The sequence below is a fragment of the Fusarium graminearum genome, chromosome 1 (genome assembly GCF_000240135.3).
Source record: "Fusarium graminearum PH-1 chromosome 1, whole genome shotgun sequence".
NCBI classification, from domain to species: domain Eukaryota; kingdom Fungi; phylum Ascomycota; class Sordariomycetes; order Hypocreales; family Nectriaceae; genus Fusarium; species Fusarium graminearum.
The window spans coordinates 7,495,700-7,516,761 of NC_026474.1; the positions used below are offsets into that span (position 1 = coordinate 7,495,700).

Consider the following 21,062-nt stretch of genomic DNA (forward strand, 5'->3'; position numbering starts at 1 on the left):
ACTAATGAACTGGGCAAGAAATATATCCGCCCCTAGCAGGCATTGAGTAACTGACAGTGATTGGTCTAGATATGAGGCCCGTTAGGTTGCCACTTAGACGCAGAGCCGAAAACGGTCCATATATCATATAACATGATTAGCTTCTCTCCCATAGTGGAGTTGATGCAATCCGTCCGAAGCCTCTTTTTGTTCTTTTCTCCGCCCCCCCCTACAGTTGCATTCAGGCGTGGCACAGTTATTCAGCTGTGCTTTGTAGGTTGCGCAGGTCCAAGAAAAGTGTTTTTGTGATTCTTGGCAGCATGTTGTTAATGACTCATGTGTTTTTGTTCAGAGGTGCAGTTGCGGAACCGCGACGGGGCTCCGCGTGCAGATCACGCAAGCCACTTACATAGAAAGCAGGATAAATGTGAAGGAAATGTCAGGATGGTTTCTTTAGTGGGACCAACGCCTCTCGGAGTTCTTGAGGGCTGCGAAGTTTGAGTGGATTCTTGGTTCTAGCACGATGATTCGGTGGTGCCAACTTCATGATCTGCAAATACGAAGGTCTCTCGGACAGGTCACATAAGTGTGTTTCTATCCAAGAATATCGGCAGTCTTTGCATGGAGTATCTTCACCTCCTGTCTTCTGGGCAGCAAAATCTCCTGAGTTATACTAAATAAGGGTTAGATCTCTTCGTTGTCCAAACGCTTAGACCTCAACGCGGTTAGGGAGGATTATACCCTGGCAAGCCTCTCATTGTCTTACCAACAGAAATTGAAAAATACTAGGGAAGTCATTATGCCTGTTTGGTTTCCTCTTGGCAACGAAATTCAACCTCTGCTATTATGTATGTAAAAACGAGGCGAGATCAATAAAGTTTAGGGTTGAAACAAACACCCTGGAAGGAAATATTGCTACCGTATGATTGGATGCAACAGTCTCCTTGGCACCGGGTTCTTGACTCTGTTCCTATTGGGCTGTGATGAGAACAAGTTAACCGGACCGGCAGGGCATCCGCTTAGCCGGCTAGTTGGTTGATCTCTATTTTACCATGAGCAAGGATGCGAATATAAGCGTTGCAGTTGGACCACGGACCAAGAAACCCATCGCTTTGCTTTTCAGCTTTGCTAGCCTTGCATATCATTTCTCCATATGGATTACTTCTCTCGTGCCGTCCCGTATTTAGCGCTCTTCATCAGGTACGACATCAGATCAGGTAGGTGGACGTGATCATATCAGGATTTAATTATCCAAACGATCATGATTCGCTCAATCCTCGTTTAGCAGAGATTTCAAGTGTGGAAAGACTTATCCCACTCTTTTTCCGGCGCCCAACTTGTTTCTTCTCGCTCGTGTACCTCTGTTTCCCGACCTGTCTCGCATCTCTTTCTGCATCCGACCATTTTACTGGGGCAATCTCTAAGCGAGTTGCAGGGTAGGTTTATTTTTTTTCTCGTTAGGTAACTTGTAACGACAGCAAAAGCGAAATCTCTAGTGATTTGATCAAGCAAACAGAGCAAACCTAGAAGACTTCGTTATTACTATCACTACGATGAATTCCTCATCGTGTGATAGGTCTTTTGGGCCATATGCAGAAGGCTGTAGAGGTGGTTTTGACTTCACCTTGCTGTTTGAAGAATCCATACTTGTCGTGCCGATCACTGCCTTGCTGCTCCTGGCAGCCCCGTTTCGAGCTACATACCTGCTGCGCAAACATAGCGTCAAAGTTGAACATAGTTACTGGCTGTATTGCAAGATTGTAAGTTAATGGCCTCGAATCACTCCATGATGCATTTTGTAACAACTCAAAGATTTTATGTCTGCTCCTATTGGCATCCCAGATCGCTTTCCTCGTCTGCTGGACTCAGTCTCCAGTCGTTACTACCAAAGCTTCTCTGCCAGCTGCCGCTTTATCCATTGTTGCATCCATCACTTTGTTGGGCCTGTCTTATGTCGAGCACGTTTACTCGTATCGACCATCGACTGTGCTGAACCTATTCTTGCTTTTCTCTGTTCTGTTCGATGCTACACGAACGCGAACCCTGTGGCTGCAAGGCTACAATCGGCCTGCAGCCATCACCGCCCTTATTTCAACGGTGGTCAAGATTTTGATGCTGTCTGCAGAAACCATCGAGAAACGCGGATTCTTGCGTCCGGAGTATCGCGAACTGCCGTCAGAAGTGACTAGCGGCGTTTTCTCGCATTGGTTTTTTTCTTGGCAGCTTCCTCTGTTCCGGGTTGGCTATTCTCATGACTTGGAGATTGAAAGTCTATTCCCTCTCGAGAAACACTTCAAGTCTTCCTATCTTCAGACTCTGCTGCAAACTGCGTGGGCCAAAGGTTTGTTTTCCTTCTCCTACAAGTATATCGTTTGCAGTGGAAATTGCTAATGCATATCTAGCACCCAAGAAAGGAGACTATGATTTATTGTTAGTTGTTTTCAAAACCTTGAAAAGACCTATTCTATTCATCATCTTTCCACGCCTGTGTTTCATCGGGTTTACTTTCTGTCAGCCGTTTCTCATCTCGGCAACTTTATCATGGGCCGAGAAAGACGCGGATTCCAATGACATGAACCAAGGCTATGGCCTAATAGGCGCTTGGTTTCTTGTTTTTATTGGTCTAGCTGTAAGACTGTCTTGCAAACGAATTTAGAAGAATTCCCACTAACACACATTAACAGGTGACAACGGGTCAGTATCAGCACTTGACTGTTCGCGCCACAACTATGGTACGCGGTCAACTCATCTCAATGCTATATGACAAGGCTTCAGATTTGAGCATCACAGCTGCCAACCCGACGGCAGCCTTGACTCTGATGAGCGCTGACATCGAGAGGATTGACTCGGGATGGCGAACAGCTCATGATGTGTGGGCAAACTTGATCGAGATTGTCATTGCAGTCTACCTATTAGGTCGCCAGCTCGGACTGGCGTGTCTCATACCTGTTGGAGCGGCTATCTGTAAGTTTCTATCAAGCACTTCTTGAGAGTTATCCTAATTTAATTTTCACTCAGTTTCCATCGTCGGGTCCGTCATTGCTGTCAGCTTTGTCATGGCTCGACAGGCCATGTGGCTTGAGGCTATTGAGAGGAGAATCTCTGTGACGTCCCAAATGCTAGGAAGTATGAAGGGCGTCAAGATGTGTGGCTTGTCCGAGGTTCTAGGTACGCGTATCCAGGCCATGCGAGAGGAAGAATTGCACATTTCGGGCAAATTCCGCAGGCTTTTGATCTGGAACATGGTATTGGGTAAGTGGTCGATATTACATTGAGCCTTGTATTTTTCAAGATGAATCTCGCTGACTCTGATGTTTATAGCCTACCTCGCTCCCATCTTCGCCCCCGTTCTGAGCTTCATGACGTATAGTCTTCTGGCTCAATCACAGGGAGGAAGAGGAAATCTGGATACAAACCGCATGTTCACATCCTTGTCCCTATTCGCACTCTTGCAAGAACCTCTGGCGTCTTTCGTTACCTCACTATCTTCCTTCATGGGGTCTGTTGGGAGTTTTGTACGCATCCAAGCTTTCCTCAAAACAGATGCTCGCACAGATGATAGGATAATCCAGTATAACGGTGAGACTGAGCATTCCTTGATCTCTGGGGTTTCAAGCAGCGAAGAAAAGCACCCTGTCTCACCAATTCAGGAATCTATGATGAAGACTGAACCGTCGGGGGATTCGCCGGATGGTAATGCCTTCGTCATCAGAAATGCCTCTTTTGGATACGACAGGAATGAAACACCCACCCTCAGCAACATCGACGCTATCATCCCTTCAGGTAAACTCACACTTGTTGTTGGTCCGGTTGGGAGCGGCAAGTCGACTCTCATGAAGGCATTGCTCGGAGAGGTTGGGATCATGCAAGGGTCTGTACATGCATCAAACTCCACGGTTGCTTACTGCGATCAAACCCCTTGGCATATGAATGGTACGGTCCGAGAAAGCATTATTGCTTTCTCTCGACCGGATGAGCGATGGTATCAAAAGGTATTGGAAGCCTGTGCCTTGAAACAAGACCTCACTCAGTTGCCCCGGGGAGATCTCAGCAACATAGGAAGCAGGGGTCTTGTCCTCAGTGGAGGCCAGAGTCAACGAGTCAGTCTAGCAAGAGCAGTGTATGCCCAGAAATCCACCATTATTCTTGATGATGTTTTCAGTGGCTTAGATGCTCATACCGAGAATGCTGTCTTCAACAATCTCCTCGGAAGTCATGGTATCCTTCGAGACTTGAACACGACAGTCATCGTCGTCTCTTCTCGCGGTACGTACAATATTTTATTATTTTTTCTAGATCTATCTAACTTTGAAATAGTCAAACGACTCCCGTATGCGGACCACATCATTTGCCTTGATGGTACTGGAACAGGTTGTGTTCAAGGAACTTTCGATAAGCTGAACGAGTCAGACAATTACGTGTCTCACTCTGATGTGTCTTCTCCTGACGGGGCACGATCGAAAGCACCCAGTTCTGGCCCTGCTTCTTCGTCTGCTCCTGTTCCTGAGTCCTCAGCTGCCGCATTGGCAGAGTTGGATATGGAACTTACCGAGAGCAAGAAAGATGGTGCGGGTCGTCGTAGCGGAGATGTGGCAATTTACATGTATTACATGAATGCTATCGGCTGGATCCCAACTATGGTCTTTGTCCTGGCAATTTGTGCCTACATCTTTTGCCAATCTTTCCCTACCATATGGCTCAACTGGTGGGCTGCTGCCAACGCGAAAGAGCCATTTACACGACTTGGCTACTACCTGGGTGTCTACGCCATGTTAGGCGCATTGTCCATCATTTTCTTGGTATTGAGCACCTGGCAAATGATTGTCACCATGGTACCACTGTCGGGCAACAACTTCCACCAGAGTCTACTCAAGACAGTTCTCAATGCGCCCATGTCCTTTTTCGCAGCCACTGACGCCGGTACCACCATCAACCGCTTCAGTCAGGATCTTCAACTCATCGACATGGACTTGCCCCTCTCAGCGCTCAACACGTTTGCCACATTCGTTCTTTGTATCGCCGAGATGATCTTGATCGCCGTCGGGTCATACTACACTGCCATTGCGTTCCCCTTTCTCCTTGCGACACTGTGGGTAGTGCAACATACGTACCTTAGAACATCCCGTCAGCTCCGATTCATGGATCTGGAAGCAAAGAGCCCGCTCTATGCCCTCTTCACTGAGACTGTTACTGGACTGGCCACGCTGCGTGCCTTTGGTTGGCGCGATGCTCTTGAGAAAAAGCACCACGAGCTTCTAGACAGGTCGCAGAGACCCTTCTACCTCCTCTACGCAGTTCAGAGGTGGCTTACTCTTGTTCTCGACATGATTGTCACTATCATCGCTGTCTTGGTAGTGGTCCTTGTCACACAATTGCGAGGCAAACTGCCAGCTGGATTGATTGGTGTAGCTCTCGTTAACATCATCCAATTCAGCCAGCATCTCAAGCTGTTGATGACTTTCTGGACAACCCTGGAGACTCACATCGGTGCAATCTCCAGGATCAAGTCGTTTACATCTGACACTGCTTCTGAGCATGAGCCGCAGGAAAAGGAGCAGCCACCGTCCGTCTGGCCATCCAAAGGAACAATTCTGTTTGATCAAGTGTCGGCAGGATACAAGTACGTCTACGGTCGATTATTGTGATGAGTTGCTTGCTGACCTGTACCTTTGCAGAGAATCCGAAGATGTCCTCAAGAACATAAGTCTGAATATTGAAGCCGGGCAAAAGGTTGGCATTTGTGGACGGACTGGAAGGTATGTCGTTAATTATCTCTCATCATTTCATCAGCTAAACAGATAACCCTACAGTGGTAAGAGTTCTATGGTTTCGTGCCTCTTTCGCATGATAGACCTCCACGGTGGTCGCATAATCGTAGACGGCCTTGACATCAGCACGATTCCTCGCGAGGAGATTCGCACCAGACTTGTCGGCGTGCCTCAGGACGCATTCCTTATTGATGGAAGTAGCGTGAGGTTGAACGCCGACCCTGCTGGAGGATTGACGGATGCCGCAATTGAGGATGCTTTGCGAGCGGTCGAGCTGTGGGATATCGTGACCGACAATGGCGGCCTTGACACATCCATTGAAGAGCTTCATCTTTCGCACGGTCAGAGACAGTTGTTTTGCATCGGACGCGCTATTCTACGACCATCGCCCATTGTGGTTCTTGACGAAGCAACCAGCAGGTATGTACCCATTACTTCCGTCCCATGCTTGTGAGCTATGTGCTAATTTTATATGTAGTGTCGACTCACGCGTCGACGAGCTTGTTCAGCGTCTGGTGCGTGAGCGGTTCAGTAATCGGACAGTCATCTCTATCGTTCACAAGCTTCAGTCTGCACTGGATGACTTTGACATGGTGGTTGTGCTTGACGCGGGTAAGCTGCAAGAGATCGGACACCCGCAAGAGCTTCTAGCAAAGGGACCCGATGCTTCCACGTTTGCTTCGATGTATCAGAGCGTCGCGACAGAGAAGAAGGAGGACAAGTAGTAGTCTGGTGAAGTTGCGTTAGAGGGCATTTGAGAGACGCGTCAGAGACACTACTGAGAGCGCGTCATGAGGATAAAGCAGATGAGACAGAAATAGTAGCAATCTAAGGTTATCAACCTATATTAGCACTTGTGATCCACATACGCGTAATAAAACTAGTGATTGGATCGAGTTCTCTGGGCAAGGCTGGTCTGGACCTTGGTATCTGCGTCGCCTTGACTACCCCAGCTTTGGAGTTCACTCAACTTTAGGGTAATCTCAGCAATAACTACCAGTTATTTTTATTATTTTCTTTGTGTATAGATATATATTTCTTAGTAGTGAATACTATATTATGTAATAAACATTTTAGTTTTCATCATTTTATAACATGTCATGAAAATGGAGGTCGGTGAGGAGAATTCATATGACTTCTGGAATTGAATCTTCAATCGAATTGGAAGACACACAGAAATTCTATTAAACTCGGGGATTCAATCGACTTGCGCATGACGTAAAGATGGCCAATCAAATTGTCGGATCTGCTGACATAATGTTTGTTATGCTTACTAATCGAGTGCCACTTTGCGAGGCTCCTGCCTTTCTGCCTTATAGCCTTGCGCGGCTGACGGAACAACTATTCTCCCTCGTTCCTTCTTCTTTCCTATTGGCCCGACCACCGACTCATTTCCCTCTGTATTCGCATTCCCTCACGCGATGCCACACTGACTCTTCGCACATCTTGCATCACGATGGGGCCTTGTTTTATCCTTCTCTCGCCGTCGCCTCCTCACGCTTCTCTGCCTTTCACCTGACAACCTTTTCATGAACCGAAACCATCACCCGAACCGCGTCCAAAGAGGCGGTAAATCGCGCTACAGACCATTAAAATTCCGGCTTGTACCCATCAAACGAGCGCATTGCGTCCTTTCTTGGAACAACCGGGGCCTGTAGAAGGGGCCTGTTTAGTCTCGCAGCGCGCTGGAGACTGACGGGTTGCCTGGCAGCGAAGCTGTTCCTCCTTGGTCGCGGCTAGGGGCTGGGTAGCTAGGAGGTAAGTTACGCACGTTATCGTCGCGCTTAATGGTTGCAGGAATGTCGTCTTCACCATGCCTCGATATTCACCACTCCGCCAAGGCCGTAATTCAATGGCAGTCCGACACCACGACACATACTCTGGCAAAGCCAGATCCCCAAGTCAGCTCTATAACATTCACCTGCCGCTTCGACAAAACATGCGCCTTCTTCGAGCTGAGCATTCCCGTCAAGCTCAAGGGATTAGACACCACCACGGCCGTTACATTACGCGCATGCGCCTCGTCCATAGTCTCTCTGGACGTAGTCAAGAACCCGACTGTTCCCGTCACAATACAAAGAGAGTTTGACTCTCCCACTCTGTGCCTCAATTTCTCCTTGAACCACCACCTCAACGTCCTTGTTCCCACTCCTGCACTAGAGCCGCTATCTCCCGCCCGAAAACATTCAGGCGCAGTTCTTGACGCGATCCGTGACCTTTCCAATGCCACCGTTCTATCCATCTTTATCGAGGCTCAGGCCGCACCCTCGTCGCTCCAATCCATCAGTGATGCCGTCACTGAGGGTTTTCTCAAGTCTTTTCACAGCCTCCGATATCATCTTGCTAGTATGTATGGCGGCCTCGGAGCCAAGCTTATCGATCTGTCGGTTCAGACATCACTCCCACCGCCGGCCTATGACGATACCGATCCGCCGCCACCGCCACCGATCGATTGCAATTACAATAAGAAGCGCCCTCGACAAGACAGCCAGTCCCCACGCAGCAGTGATATCGCCCTCATTTGGGATGAGCTGCGGTCTTTAAAAGAGACCAGATGTCGGGATCAAGTACGAATCGAAGCCTTGGAGACGGAGAATAAGAGATTGAGACAAGAGAACGAAGAGCTGGTTAGAGGCATGGATACGATGCGAGAGCGATGCAATGCCTTGGAAGATGGCTTCGAAGTTCTCAACAAGTCCACCGAGGGCTTTATGGATACATATGATAACGAATTGACGGAATTGCGCGACGACATCCACTCGCTGGAGGGAATGGTCAACTTCCTACAAGAGGGTCAAATCAGTGACGAGACGGCGAAGAGGATAAAGGATGCCGTTGTTAAGGATATTACAACACGGCTTTCGGCAGATTGAGCTGTAACGTCTGTTAATAGGCCAGCCAGGTGCGGCCTTGACTCGGCTACTTTGCAATCTAGGGATAAACCACCCACATACTCATCACATATGCTTGCGATGTCTTGAGATATATCAAGCTTACATGTAATAAAGACATACACCTTTTTTTTAAAACTCTTTTTCTTTCTGGTTGCCACTTGTGCATAGCTCGGAGCCTTTCGTTCAGTAGCCCATGAAAACTCCCTATTTACTAACCTATTTCCTTCTGCAACTCGACCAGCCTCGGCCTGAGTGCCCTTGCCTTATCCAAATCAACGTGCTGCCACACCGTTGTGAGTGTCCCAAGCAGTTCCAGCTCTTCTTTCGGATTAGTCGCGAAAGGGAGGAGTTTTTCGAGCAGGTCGATAGCCTCCTGGTACTGGTGGTTTTCCTGGTAGGCTTCTGCCAGAGCAATCACCAGCTTTCTCTGCGATGGAAGTCGGTCAGGGTGGTTTTCGGCATCCAGGATCTTTTCTCGGAGTCTGATCTCTTCTTTCAACTGCCCGTTTATAGTCAGGGTGCGCAAGAGCTCTATCCTGTGTGTAGTCCAGCCTGGATGGTCCTCCATGAAACCGGAAGGCTCTGCCTTTCCGAGTTCCGCGAACACTTTGGCTGCTTCTTTATGCTTGTGCAATGCTATGAAAGCCTTTGCGAGCTCTAGCGCGAGGTTTAAGATGAGAAGAAGTGCATCGTCCACCTCGGGGGTTATCATATTTGCCTTTTTGCCCATCAGTCGCTGGCTAAGGCTGAGCCGACTCTTGGTCAAGAACTGCTGAAGAGGTTTAACCTCCTGGAGCATGTCAACCACCAAATGGGAATGCTTGCATCCTGAGTAGGCCTTTGCGAGCTCTAGGTGTGATTCAAGCCGCTTTGGGCTGCTTTCGCTCAGACGAAGTTCCCTCCAATGCAAAGCTTCTTTGAGGAACGGAACGGCAGAGTCTGGCTCACCGTTGTTGATTAGACCCCGACCAATCAAGAAAGCAACATCGAAAGTAGCCTCGTCTTCCTGATTCATAAGACCGTTGCTATTGGAATACAGTTTGTGGAGATGACTCCCGTACTGCTCCCAATCATCACGATTCATGGTATTGCGGTCGGCGAACTTGGTGGCAACATGCTGGATCGCCTTGAGGATGGTTTCTTTCCCACGTTCGGCTCGTTGAATCCCCATCTGTGTCAGATAGTGGAGCAGGGGATGCATCTCTAGATGGTCGGCTCCCCCAATCTTCGCCAGGCGATATCTGACCAACTTGTCGATTGTGTTGTTCAATGACCCAGACTCAGGATCCGGCAGCAGCGACTTTGGGATGAATGCAGGCTGGATCCACGATATGAACGCCAGAAGATCCCAGGCAGCTTTGTCAGTGCGTGAGATGTGGTTGAATGACGCAAACCACGCTCTGGCCGTTGCACCTTGAGATTCTATGGCCTCGGGGAACTCGTGCTTCACATATTCCACCATAGTGTTCGCTTCCGTGCTGTCCAGTAGCTGGATATAGTCTCTGGTCGACATGGACCTCTGACATGTGTAGGCTTCAGCTAGGCGGATTGCCAAGCGACAGTTGTCGAGCTTGCGTAGTAGTGCCTCCGGGACTTCGCCTGGGCGGCTCGACAATCTCTCCCAGAATCTTCTTGCGTCTTCTGGCTCCATCTTGATCAGGTCATCTTTGTCTGGTTTTTCCAGGCGATTCAGTAGTAATGGGATACCGTACAGAAAACCGCGCTGACTCTGCTTCTGTGCCTTGAGCGCCTCGCGCGACCACGAATTGTTGATGCTCGTCCACTCATCCGACAAGTCATCCAAGACAAAGGGTTTGGTCAAACGTCCTGGGTCACCCCAGCGGTTCTTCAACATCAAACCAATGAGAAGCCGGGAGAAGTCCTGACAGTTGTTGTCCAAGAGGCGATAAGCTGCTACTGTATTGAGCTCACGTACAGTCTTTGCTCGGTCGCTGGGCAGTAGTTTTTCTGTCTGAAGTCTCCACGGCCTCACCACGTACTCTTGGAGGACAAACTGTGCTGCTCTTCTGTTAGTCAAACCTGTGTGTATGAATTTGCGAGCCGTACATACCTGCTAGCACAAATTCGGGCCAGCTGAAGTACATATCCTGTTCTTGATATAGTTCCTCGGTTGAATGATCGCGTTCATGGTGACCTGTCCCGGCTGGCCTGCGAACAAAGACGATTTCATCGGGTTGAATATCCTGCTTAAATTCGGGGTTCTCCTTGGCTTGCCAGACAGCTTCAAGTTGAAGGGCCTCAACGGACTCGCTGGTCCAGTTGCTCCCATAGACTCTGTATATATCTTGTGGGAAGTCAATCTGCCAAAACAACATGTCAGAGTAGTAACAAGGGCAGTTATCAAGGGAAGTTTGCCTACTTCTAGCTCCTTTTGGTCATCCCTACGGATATAAACTCCCCAGTGAGCCAGCCTGTCGATGCTGACGACAGTTGGGAAGTGAACACAAGCTATCCCAACTTTCCACTTGGATCGACACCAGCGATTTCTTTCGGTTGGTATGTACTCGGTGCTGACCGAACCGTAAGTATCCTTGACCAGTTGCTCAAAGACGTACTTGCCGTCATCAACTCGATAGTTGAATTCAGCCCGGCGTGATTTCTTGGAAGGTCCGGACAAGTTTGAATACCCGAACAAGGAGCCAGTCATTATGAAAGATACAATTGGGATTGTGGGATAGTTTGGATTTGGGCCTCGATATAAATTGCCATGTAGTTTTAGGCAGTGAGAAAGACTTGTGTAGATTCAGAGGTAAAGTACGCGAATCAAGATCATAACTACTGAAGATCAGGTAAAAGTAGGTATTATATGGCAGACGAGGGATAAAGTAATCCTCTGGCCTGGTAACGGATGGTTGGCGCCCGGTAAGTATGACAAGTGTGACAATGAGCTGCAAGGTCAGGATCTGTACGAATAGCATTGATGCAAAGAGAGCTTTGGTTACCTAGGGCTGAGAGACTGGGCTGCAGCCTGCCTGGTAGCGGTTGTCACTCGGCTGAAGGTGTCGCGGAGTTGGGCCAAACGACCCAGTCTCCTAGGGCAAACAACAATATCTACACCTCTGACAGGAACCTTTCCAAGCGGCTTCTAAAAACTGATTCCACGTCGAAGCGCCGGGCCCATGGTAGCTGGATCGCTGAATAATGTTTGAAGCTTTCGAGTTATCGGAATAAAAACATATCTACTGTAGGCCACAGCCTGCTTGCTCACGCACTGCCTCATGCATGTTTAGCCTATTAGCTGCAATCGTCCGCCTCATTGTCTCTCGACTGCAGGCGCCATGTTTCAGCACAGCGTTACCATAGGGTAAGCGGCACTCCCAACACTCGTGACCAGGCCTCAAGGCTCTGCGTGGATGTGAGAAGACGATGGATGTTTATGAGCATGGAGTCTCCATGCTTAATTTGGGTACCAGAACCTATATATGCTATCCGGCCTCACCCTTGAACCGGAACCTAATCTACAGACCGGACCATCCGGGATATATCCTTGCGATTGGAATTCACGTTGGTGTACAAAATGTGACTGTGATTGTTTACGTGGGGCTCTTCGTATAGGTAGGCGCCTTATGTACATAGCCACAACTTGCATATACATTCAAGTGCTAACAAGCTATAAGGCATCTGCATCGTCCGGCAATTGGTCACGTCAGTCTTCTCGAGTAGACTACACCGCCTCGCATCGACCAAGCTATCGAAGCCGTTCGCACAGAAAGGCGAAGCGGGCTGGGGGATAAGGTACATATGCTAAGACAGCCCCCGAAAGCCTTGCCTTTGGCTATTGAATCAAGTAGCTATCTCGCAGTCCCATGGCATGGTAACAATCAACGCATGATGGATGCTGTGAAAAAGGTCTTCCCATTTCACTTGGCCGCATGGCAAGTTGCGACAACCACCATCGACGCAGCCGTCAATGAGCCAAACGAATATAAAAGCGATCGCATGATTCGGCAATGGCGTACAGCCATGCTAGCCCAACTCTCCAACGTTGAGATCATTGTAAGAAACCTAAAAGCCGACGAAGGAGCTATCTGACATACTTCCCCAAGGGATCTATTATGAGTGCCACCATCGTTGGAGCCTTCACATGGCCTTCTCTCGAGAGGCTCTCTCCCGTGGCCAATACCATGGTTCGTACCCTCTGGTACAGCAGTTTGGTACTGGGTGTTGGTGCCGTTGCCCTGAGCTTGCAGCAGAGTGTCTTTTTAATGCGCATCGGATGCTTACCCCAGGCGAACGCCATGTGCCGGCGCATGCTTTCGCGTGATATAGGCCTAGGCCAGCGTATTCCACGTTGGGATCAGGTGATTCTATGGCAGACTGCGGTAGGATTGCTCGAGTTTAGCATATACACGTGGCTGGGTGGGTTCATCGCCTTCGTTGGAGACACAACGTATATGGGGTTATCGAGTCCTGGAAAAGGAAATCAAGTGGTGGGTGATACTACACAGGCTCATTTACGAAAGACAAATAAGTTGACGTGCGTTATATAGGTTGCGGGCTTTTGCTCCGTCGCGGTTATCGCGACACTGATTACATACATCTTCAGCATGCTTCGATTGTGGCACATGGCAGCGCGTGATTTATCACGGTTCTCATAGCAATACAAGTACTTGTAATTGAACGAGGAACGCCTTGAAGAGAATGTCAGCCACAACGTCAACGAATAGAGAATATAACCCAATGATACCTTGTTGAACTTTATATCGTTGTCTTTTGTTGTTGTATCAAAGGGGTTATCTTGTTAAGGTTGCTGCTCTCTTTGGAGATGAAAGCACCGCCAAATTATAACCCAATGATGGCATCAGAAGCCACGTTACGCCAACAATGGGAAATTGACCGAGTCTTTTATACTGACCCTGGTATTGGAAACTTTCTCCGAGGTCTAGAATTAGAGACTGAAAGGTGTTTGTCTAAGTGATTATGACACTGATTGTTGCAGATTATAGTAGGCCTTGAACGAGTCCGATGTCTCACAACTCCTCAAGACCTCTACAGCTGATCAAAACTGCCTCTACTATCAGTATGACTTCCGAGGCTACCAAAGGCGGCCAGAATTTCGATACGTAAGGCGTGCAGCCCTTCTATTGGCGAAAAGGCCTGGATGCCAAGGAGGGAAAACATCCTGGCCTCCAAACCAACTCCCCGATGCTTAGAAGGGTTGAAGCCCCGAGGTCATGCAGCCTTCTCAAGGAACTTGGGAGTAGGGCCATGGGCGGCAAGAACTCGGTAGCTGTGTGGTGGAATCTGGATGCCTGCACCCACCTAAGGGAGTTTTGGTTGATACGGGGCTGAGCTCTCGGAGACCGTAAAAGCAGGCACCTGTCATGGATACGAAGTCACTCCAGTTTCGTCTCAGGATACCACGCTGTTGATCATCCAGAATATTTCTAGATGGTCTATAAGATATGATTACAAGCTGCCGCGAGAACATACGAAAATCACTCAACTCCCAGAGTAACCATCATTAACAGCAACCATGTTGATTTATGAGTTTGATTTCACTTCTTTAGGGTATAGTTATTATCTATCTACTTGACCTCGAGCTTCTTTCGTACATCCAGGACAGTTGCCATGTGTTTATTCCGAATCAACATTTCCAAAGCGAGAAACAGCTGACTCCTATTGTCGTTACCCAACATGGTTGACTGGGGGTCACAGAACTTCTTTGAAAAATCACTCAGCAAGTTCCCCATCTTACCCAACTCGCTGAGCATGATGTGCCCAATCATGCGCTCTCTATTCTCAGAATCTAGCTCATATGCTCCAATCGTCATCGGCGGCATGATGAGACTTGACGGCTCACTTCCGTCTTGTGACACATTTGTGTCCCGTGACACTGACCGCTCGGTGTCCTTTCCATCATTAGATGGTGTAGGGCTGGTGTGATCGTCGATCGTTGCCGCACTGGTATCGTTGGGACCATTGCAGTTTTTCAGCACGATGTGGTACCAGGATAAGATGCGCAGCAACACTGCTGTGGCCAGCAATGCGACGTTGTCATTCGGGGTGCATGTGCATGACATAGCAGTGGTGACACACTTGAGTGTTGCACGGCTGGCTGTCAGGATGGTTCCGAGATTTTGGGACGCTTTGGGGTTACCCCAGCATGACAGGGAAGGAAGTTCGGGTTTTGCCAGTGCGGATATAAGATCAGCCTCGCAGTGCTGCTTGTTTTGGAGTGGGCATGTTGATCGTCGTCCCATGCTGTCGGCACCAGCTCCACTGCCATTGACCACCCCTGCTGCCGATGAGGCGATGCTCTTTGGATATGGGAAGACATCCATTCTTTCCATACTCTTGCTGATATTGCTGTCGCCAGCAATTGATTCCATATCTGACAACCACACCAGATGGTTATTGTCTGGTGTGAGAGACTCAGAGCTACTGCCACTGGTCAACAGCTCGACAAGGTCGGGACAGGTGCCCCAGCTGTCAGCTTGGCTAAGCATTGAACTGAAGCCAGTGCTCACTGCAGCTACAGATGACGCACTGCTGATGGCAGTAAAGGGCGGAGTGCCATTCCGTTGGTCGCTTTCAGGGTGTGCAGCGTCGAGTGTCCTCTTTCTCGACCGCTGAGAAGGGCTGTAGCTACAGACCTGACCACGTCGCTCGCATCTTTGACACCAAGGCTGTTCCTTGCCGCAGCGAACTTTTGACTTGGCACAGTTGTCGCAACTTTCGCGGTAGTTCTCTACCCTGCGGAGAAGGGGGTCTGTGGAACTCATGTGGATATGTAGAGAGTGGTGCATGTGATTATGACAGGGTAACTGTGAGTGATGAACTCTTTGGGCCAATCCGGGTGATTATGACAATTGTAAGCTGTAGTGATGGATTTTCTCAGTTCCTGGCAGATCGTCGATTTTTATTTCAGACGGACCTAGACCATTTTTATACATAAAAGGCCCTGTTCAGCCACAGATCTGGATCGAGGTTATGGGATGCGACCCCCAGGACGATCTGATATAATAATTACAGTAAGCTGAAAAAACCAAACGCAGCTAACAGAGGAGAAGCTGCGAACTGCATTTGAGTTGGGGACAGTACGTGTCACGCCTGATTTGCGGGATGAATTCAACCGTCGCAGGGTACGAGCTGACAGCATGCAGTGATTCCTTCAGAGGACCAGGGTCTCTCGCATGCAAGTCTGTCATGATACGATTACAAACATTGATAGGTGCAGTTTAGGAAGGTCGTTTCAGGGCTATGGCCCGCTCCCACAGGATTGCCCGCAGCCATGGGCATGTCCAGAACGGATAATTGTTGCCGTTGGAGTAACACGGACCCGTTTTGTCTTACAGGCGAGTTGAAGTTTGACCTGTTAGGTTTTTGTTATGTCAACAAATGGAGATCTTTGCAGCCTGTAATTATGTTTGAATTTATGGTCGATGTGATCTAAAAATACAAAACAATGAATTCATTTTTTATGAAGCTGTTGAATGGATAAATAATGAGACAACGTGAAAGATGCCACTGATAGTACGTATTATTGCTATTATTTAGTATGCGTATAACAAGCATCTTTGTAGAGGGTTTGAGTTTTCGCTAAGTAGAACGAAAACCCAAAACAAACGAACGAAAACTTTAAAGACGAGCGAAAACTCAAGATGATTCGATCGAAATCCTAACCTTAACCGAAGCATAAGAAAAAACAAAAGTCCCAGCCAACATGCATATGAGGATCTCAGCTATCTAACCATGAACGAGGCGATTACTCGAATTGGCGCTTTATGGAGACATTCTGGGACAAGATAACAAAGTAACCCCAGGGTAGGCAGCATAAAATATCAGGCTATAGCTGCATGGGAAACACCGCCGTAGTCCGTTCTCGGGCACTCAGTAGCCGGGCCGGACGGTAGTTGTCGTAGTATCATTCCTTCGGTCCGATGCAAGCCCCGAATTGTTTAGCCCGAAAGGTGGCATATGCAATGCAAGTAGGGACGGGAGGAAAGGGGGCTTAACGGCTGAGGACCAATTGACTCAAAAGGGCCAGCTTATCTGTCTTTATTAGGAAGTGATGTATAACTATTAACAACCATGATCAACAGCTTCTCTCTGTTTGCTCACATCACTCCAATCATCAGATCATCGCTCCACAGCCGCTACTCAGTCATATCATCCCGCAAAGCCATGTCTTCTTTAGCTGCTGCGCCGTATCGGCACGTCATGATGCCATTCAGCCCAGCCCAGGATGCCCAGGTTCACGGCAACTCGGCACTTACTAAGCTGACGGATGCTATTCCGGACCTCAAGATCTACACACGTTCATCGCCTCACTACGAGTCCCTTCGCGGGGTCTACAATAAGCTCATTACGGCTCAACCCCTTGCCATCTGTCGGCCCACTTCGGTCGCTCAAGTCCAGGCCATTGTTAAAACTGTCTCGGGGTTGGGTATCCCGCTCGGAGTCCGCGGCGGCGGCCATGATGTTTTTGGTCGCGGTTGCATTGCCGACTCTGTCACCATCGACATGAGAGAGCTGGACACCCAGGAACTCTCCCAAGATAAGAAGACAGTCAAAGTCGGCGGTGGTATCACCAGCAAAAACCTCGTTGGCTTTCTGGGGTCGCACAATCTTTGCACCTCAAATGGCTTCGCGGGTGAAGCTGGATGGACGTCGTGGGCGTCGTGGGGGGGGTACGGCCCGCTGGGGGACTATGTCGGTCTAGGCGTAGATAACATTGTTGGGGCCAAGATCGTCACGGCTAGCGGCGATGTCGTCGACGCCAAGGGGGACTCTGAGCTGCTGTGGGCGCTACGTGGTGGAGGTGGTAACTTCGGAGTGATTGCCGAGACTGACGTGCGGGTTTATCCCATGTCCACTATCCAGGCTGGCTTTATCGTGTACCCTTGGCCAGAAACTGCCGACGTGTTGCTTCGTTTGCAGGCCCTTCTAGACTCTGGGGTCCCCGACAAACTTTGTTTACAGGCAGGGTTTACCAAGGGCGAATGGGGTCTTGGAATGGCCATAACCTACATCTGGCCTGAAGCCGAGACGATTGGACCTGAGAGTGAGGAGTGGCTACAGAAGCTGAAGGGTCTTGGCACGTGCATCGTCGATACGGTTGCAGAAAGTAAGTGTGCTGCTGCTCATCCCTGTCCTTCCTACTAGCCCGTGGACTAGCTACGGCATAGAGAAATAGACTACTAACACGGGGAAATTATAGCGACCTTCGAAGCTTTCCAGGCTAGCATTTCCAGCGCTATCAGCAACCCTGTCAATGTGACATCTCGGCACATCAGTATCTCCAAGTTCACGAGCGACACCCTCAACCAGTTGATCGGCGCTTGCGAGTCGATGCCTGCTGAGGCTGATTGCTCCATCACATGCACGATCCTTCACGGAAAGGCGGCCCAGGCAAATGTCTTATCTGCCTTCGGCACCCGACGGCCGCACATCATGCTTCATATCAACGCCGTCACCGAGGAAGCGGCGCATGAACATGTGGCTATCGCATGGGCCGACCGCTTGGTTGATGGTGTGGAAGCGACAGGCGATAGTATTGGGTCCACATACGTCAGTTTCATGGAGTCGGACAAGGACCCCAAGGGTTGTTACGGGGAGAATTGGGAGCGGCTCAAGGCTGTCAAGAAGGAGGTTGACCCAAACGATGTTTTTAGATTCGTGCATGGTCGCATCCCGGCTGCTTGAGCCGTCAGTGCACCTTGATGAGATCGGCCGTGCTACAGTAGATAGTCTGTCAGATTAGAAGTACCTCATCACATCATTGAGGCCAACATATTACGCACTTTGAATCACACCTGTCATTTTATTATGCTCCAACATTTGACTCAATCACGATCTTAGTAACCTTGGTGTTTAGTCCAGTTGTGAGGTGAGGCCAGCTTATGATTCATGTACCACATTCATTATCTCAGAAGCTGGGGTATATTAGTGACACCTGTCTATTAGCTCTATTGACCCTTCAGAAAAGCCTAATAATATAACATGTGGTACACAACACATTTTGAGTTACACAATAGGAAATTGGAAATAATAAAATTGAGTTTAACATATATTAGCACTTTTATTAGGGCATCCGTGTTCCGATCAAACCCAAGAAACTGGTACAGTAGATTCAATAGTTTATTGGAACTAAATTAGTGCCTTCTGTGATAGACGGATTAATTAAGGAACAGAAAAAACGTGGAGATTTAAGTTGATTAAAGAATGTCATTATATTAAGGGTCCACCAAGCTATTCAATTTTCTGAGTTTATACTATTATAGTGCGGGCACTCTAAGCAGCCTCAATTATCTGTCTTCTTATCTCTCTATTACTTCCAGACCTACCTTTTTATTGCATTGCATCATGCCACCCCAGAAATGAACCATGTTTGTCTAAAAAAAAACTAATGTACAAATTCCTGACCCTTGACATTCTTCCACTCGATGCCTAATGAAGGAAGAACGGCAAAACAAGCAGCCGCAAGACCGACGTAGAAATAACTGCGGAGCGCTGCGTTGTACTCAACAAGCACCTCAGCAAGACGATCAGCTGGAATAACGTGGCGTAATTGGGTAGCACCAGTGCCAATGATTCTCGCAACATCAATCCCGTCAAATGATGTGAGACGAGATCTCAGCTCATTGTTGAAGACGGCTTGGGCAACACAGACGAGAACTGAACCGCCGAGGGACTGGGCAAAGAACATTAGTGACACACCCGTAGGCACATCACTTTGCTTGACGGCAACTTGGGTTCCCAAGCTGGCCAGCTGCATGCCCTGACCGATACCGAGACCGAGGATGATCTGATATCCAATCCATGTGCGGGTTGGTGTGTCGACAACAAAAGTGGTGATAAGACCGCCACCGACTGACATGAAAATTACAGAAGAGAAAAAGACGGGGTTGAACCAGCCGACGCCGTTGATGACACCACCAGAGACGATGGCACCAAAGACAAGCGACAGGACAAGAGGGAGTGTGTCGATACCAGAGGTGATGGCATCTGTTCCTCGAATACCTTGGAACCAGATGGGCAGTGCAATCAAGAAAACAATGAGAACAGATCCAAGACAGAAGGCAAAGATTGTGCCGAGCCAGACATTTCGGATCTTGAACAGACGAGGTGGGACAGTGGCGTTCTCTTGTTGCCAGATTTGGATGCCAATAAAGACAAGGAGAAGCACGCAGGCAAGCACAAGAAGTGCAACGATGCGGCCGCTGTCCCAGGCGTATTTCTCACCACCCCATTGAAGAGCAAGGATGAGGCAGATGACTCCAGGCAGGAAGACGAGGTTTCCCCATGGATCGAGCTGCTTGATCTGTTGCTTGACAGAGACAGGTTCATTGACGGGAAACTTGGGGAAGAGAAGAATAAGGCAAGCGACAGCTGCTCCTCCGACGGGAAGACTGGACACGAGATAGTTAGCATTGTTCAAATTAGCCTAAAGGTGGAGGTGGATCGATACTTACTTGATGTAAAAGCACCATCGCCAAGTGACGTGATCAGTAAAAGCTCCTCCGATCAAGGGCGCGATGACCGAAGCAATGCCGAAGACGGCCCCCATCATGCCCACATACCCAGCACGTTTGGACAGAGGCGTGACGGTGGTGATGAGGATGGTAGAGCCAGAGTAGATGCCCGCAGAGCCTGCGCCAGCAATGGCACGTCCGATGATGAAGGCGACCGAGTTGGGTGCCACGCCGCAGAGGAGGGAACCAAGTTCAAAGAAGAAAATGGCAACGAGGTAGACGGTCTTGGTTGGGTAAAAGGTAAAAATGCGCCCCCAAAGAAGCTGAGTAGCAGAGCTGGTGATGAGATAAGCGCTGGCGTACCAACTGATATCACCGAGGGCGTTGAAGTCATCTGTGATGCGAGGGATGGCAGTGGCGATGATTGTGCGGTCCAAGGCGACGAGGAACATGGCTACCATGTTGGAGAGGATGATGGCAGCCAGTTTGAGGCCGTGGGGGTACTTGGACTCATCCTCAGCTTCCTCAGGCTTGGATTCAGAGGGTTCTGATGTTGGGGGGGCTTCATTAGGTATGGGAGTTGGAGTGGTTGCTCTGTCGAGCTTCTCCATGTCGGTGTTGTCTGTCATGGTGTTGCTGCGAAAGAGAGGGTATTAGGTGATGATGAATAAGGATTGAATGGTGATGCAGATGGATGACAAGATTGAGGAAAAGACAGTCGAAGATAAGCCTTAAAATACAAACATTTAGAAGAGCCATTCCGGGAGATGATACCGTCCGGACGGGGGAAAGAAATTAACAACGGAGTAAAAGAGTTCATCTCGGCGACGGAGTAGGATTAATTGTTGATGGCATCTTGAGAGCGGTCCCGCTGTGTCGTTGTCCGTGTCGGGTCGGGTATAAAGACGCTAAAACTGACCTTCGGGACCGAAGGCCACCATCAGCCCTGGAAGTCCCTGAGAGCGGTCCCGCGCGGGCATGGA

At 49.0% G+C, this 21,062-nt stretch overlaps 7 protein-coding genes across 7 annotated transcripts; 4 read left to right on the plus strand and 3 right to left on the minus strand.

The window, feature by feature from the left end:
- Positions 1–1,132: 1,132 nt before the first annotated feature.
- On the plus strand, positions 1,133–6,472 carry FGSG_02316 (uncharacterized protein; the record flags this gene model as incomplete). Its single annotated transcript, XM_011319923.1, has 11 exons — positions 1,133–1,179; positions 1,556–1,739; positions 1,822–2,342; positions 2,437–2,608; positions 2,664–2,943; positions 2,998–3,231; positions 3,301–4,245; positions 4,297–5,599; positions 5,655–5,735; positions 5,790–6,167; positions 6,226–6,472. 11 exons carry the CDS (start codon positions 1,133–1,135, stop codon positions 6,470–6,472), a joined length of 4,392 nt encoding a protein of 1,463 aa, XP_011318225.1.
- A 739-nt stretch (positions 6,473–7,211) lies between these two features.
- Positions 7,212–8,732, plus strand: FGSG_02317 (uncharacterized protein). The gene has a single exon (XM_011319924.1). The coding sequence runs from the start codon at positions 7,547–7,549 to the stop codon at positions 8,618–8,620; it is 1,074 nt and encodes a 357-aa protein (XP_011318226.1). The 5' UTR covers positions 7,212–7,546; the 3' UTR covers positions 8,621–8,732.
- A 120-nt stretch (positions 8,733–8,852) lies between these two features.
- On the minus strand, positions 8,853–11,309 carry FGSG_02318 (uncharacterized protein; the record flags this gene model as incomplete). Its single annotated transcript, XM_011319925.1, has 3 exons — positions 8,853–10,660; positions 10,713–10,962; positions 11,022–11,309. 3 exons carry the CDS (start codon positions 11,307–11,309, stop codon positions 8,853–8,855), a joined length of 2,346 nt encoding a protein of 781 aa, XP_011318227.1.
- Positions 11,310–12,493: 1,184 nt separating this feature from the next.
- Positions 12,494–13,152, plus strand: FGSG_02319 (uncharacterized protein; the record flags this gene model as incomplete). Its single annotated transcript, XM_011319926.1, has 2 exons — positions 12,494–12,658; positions 12,709–13,152. 2 exons carry the CDS (start codon positions 12,494–12,496, stop codon positions 13,150–13,152), a joined length of 609 nt encoding a protein of 202 aa, XP_011318228.1.
- A 986-nt stretch (positions 13,153–14,138) lies between these two features.
- FGSG_02320 (uncharacterized protein) lies at positions 14,139–15,483 on the minus strand. The gene has a single exon (XM_011319927.1). The coding sequence runs from the start codon at positions 15,385–15,387 to the stop codon at positions 14,191–14,193; it is 1,197 nt and encodes a 398-aa protein (XP_011318229.1). The 5' UTR covers positions 15,388–15,483; the 3' UTR covers positions 14,139–14,190.
- A 1,213-nt stretch (positions 15,484–16,696) lies between these two features.
- Positions 16,697–18,449, plus strand: FGSG_02321 (uncharacterized protein; the record flags this gene model as incomplete). Its single annotated transcript, XM_011319928.1, has 2 exons — positions 16,697–17,732; positions 17,826–18,449. 2 exons carry the CDS (start codon positions 16,697–16,699, stop codon positions 18,308–18,310), a joined length of 1,521 nt encoding a protein of 506 aa, XP_011318230.1. The 3' UTR covers positions 18,311–18,449.
- Positions 18,450–18,856: 407 nt separating this feature from the next.
- Positions 18,857–20,858, minus strand: FGSG_02322 (uncharacterized protein). The gene is made up of 2 exons (XM_011319929.1): positions 20,080–20,858; positions 18,857–20,016 (listed from the first exon to the last, which is right to left on the minus strand). Exons 1-2 carry the CDS (start codon positions 20,706–20,708, stop codon positions 19,011–19,013), a joined length of 1,635 nt encoding a protein of 544 aa, XP_011318231.1. The 5' UTR covers positions 20,709–20,858; the 3' UTR covers positions 18,857–19,010.
- Between the last annotated feature and the right edge of the window lie 204 nt (positions 20,859–21,062).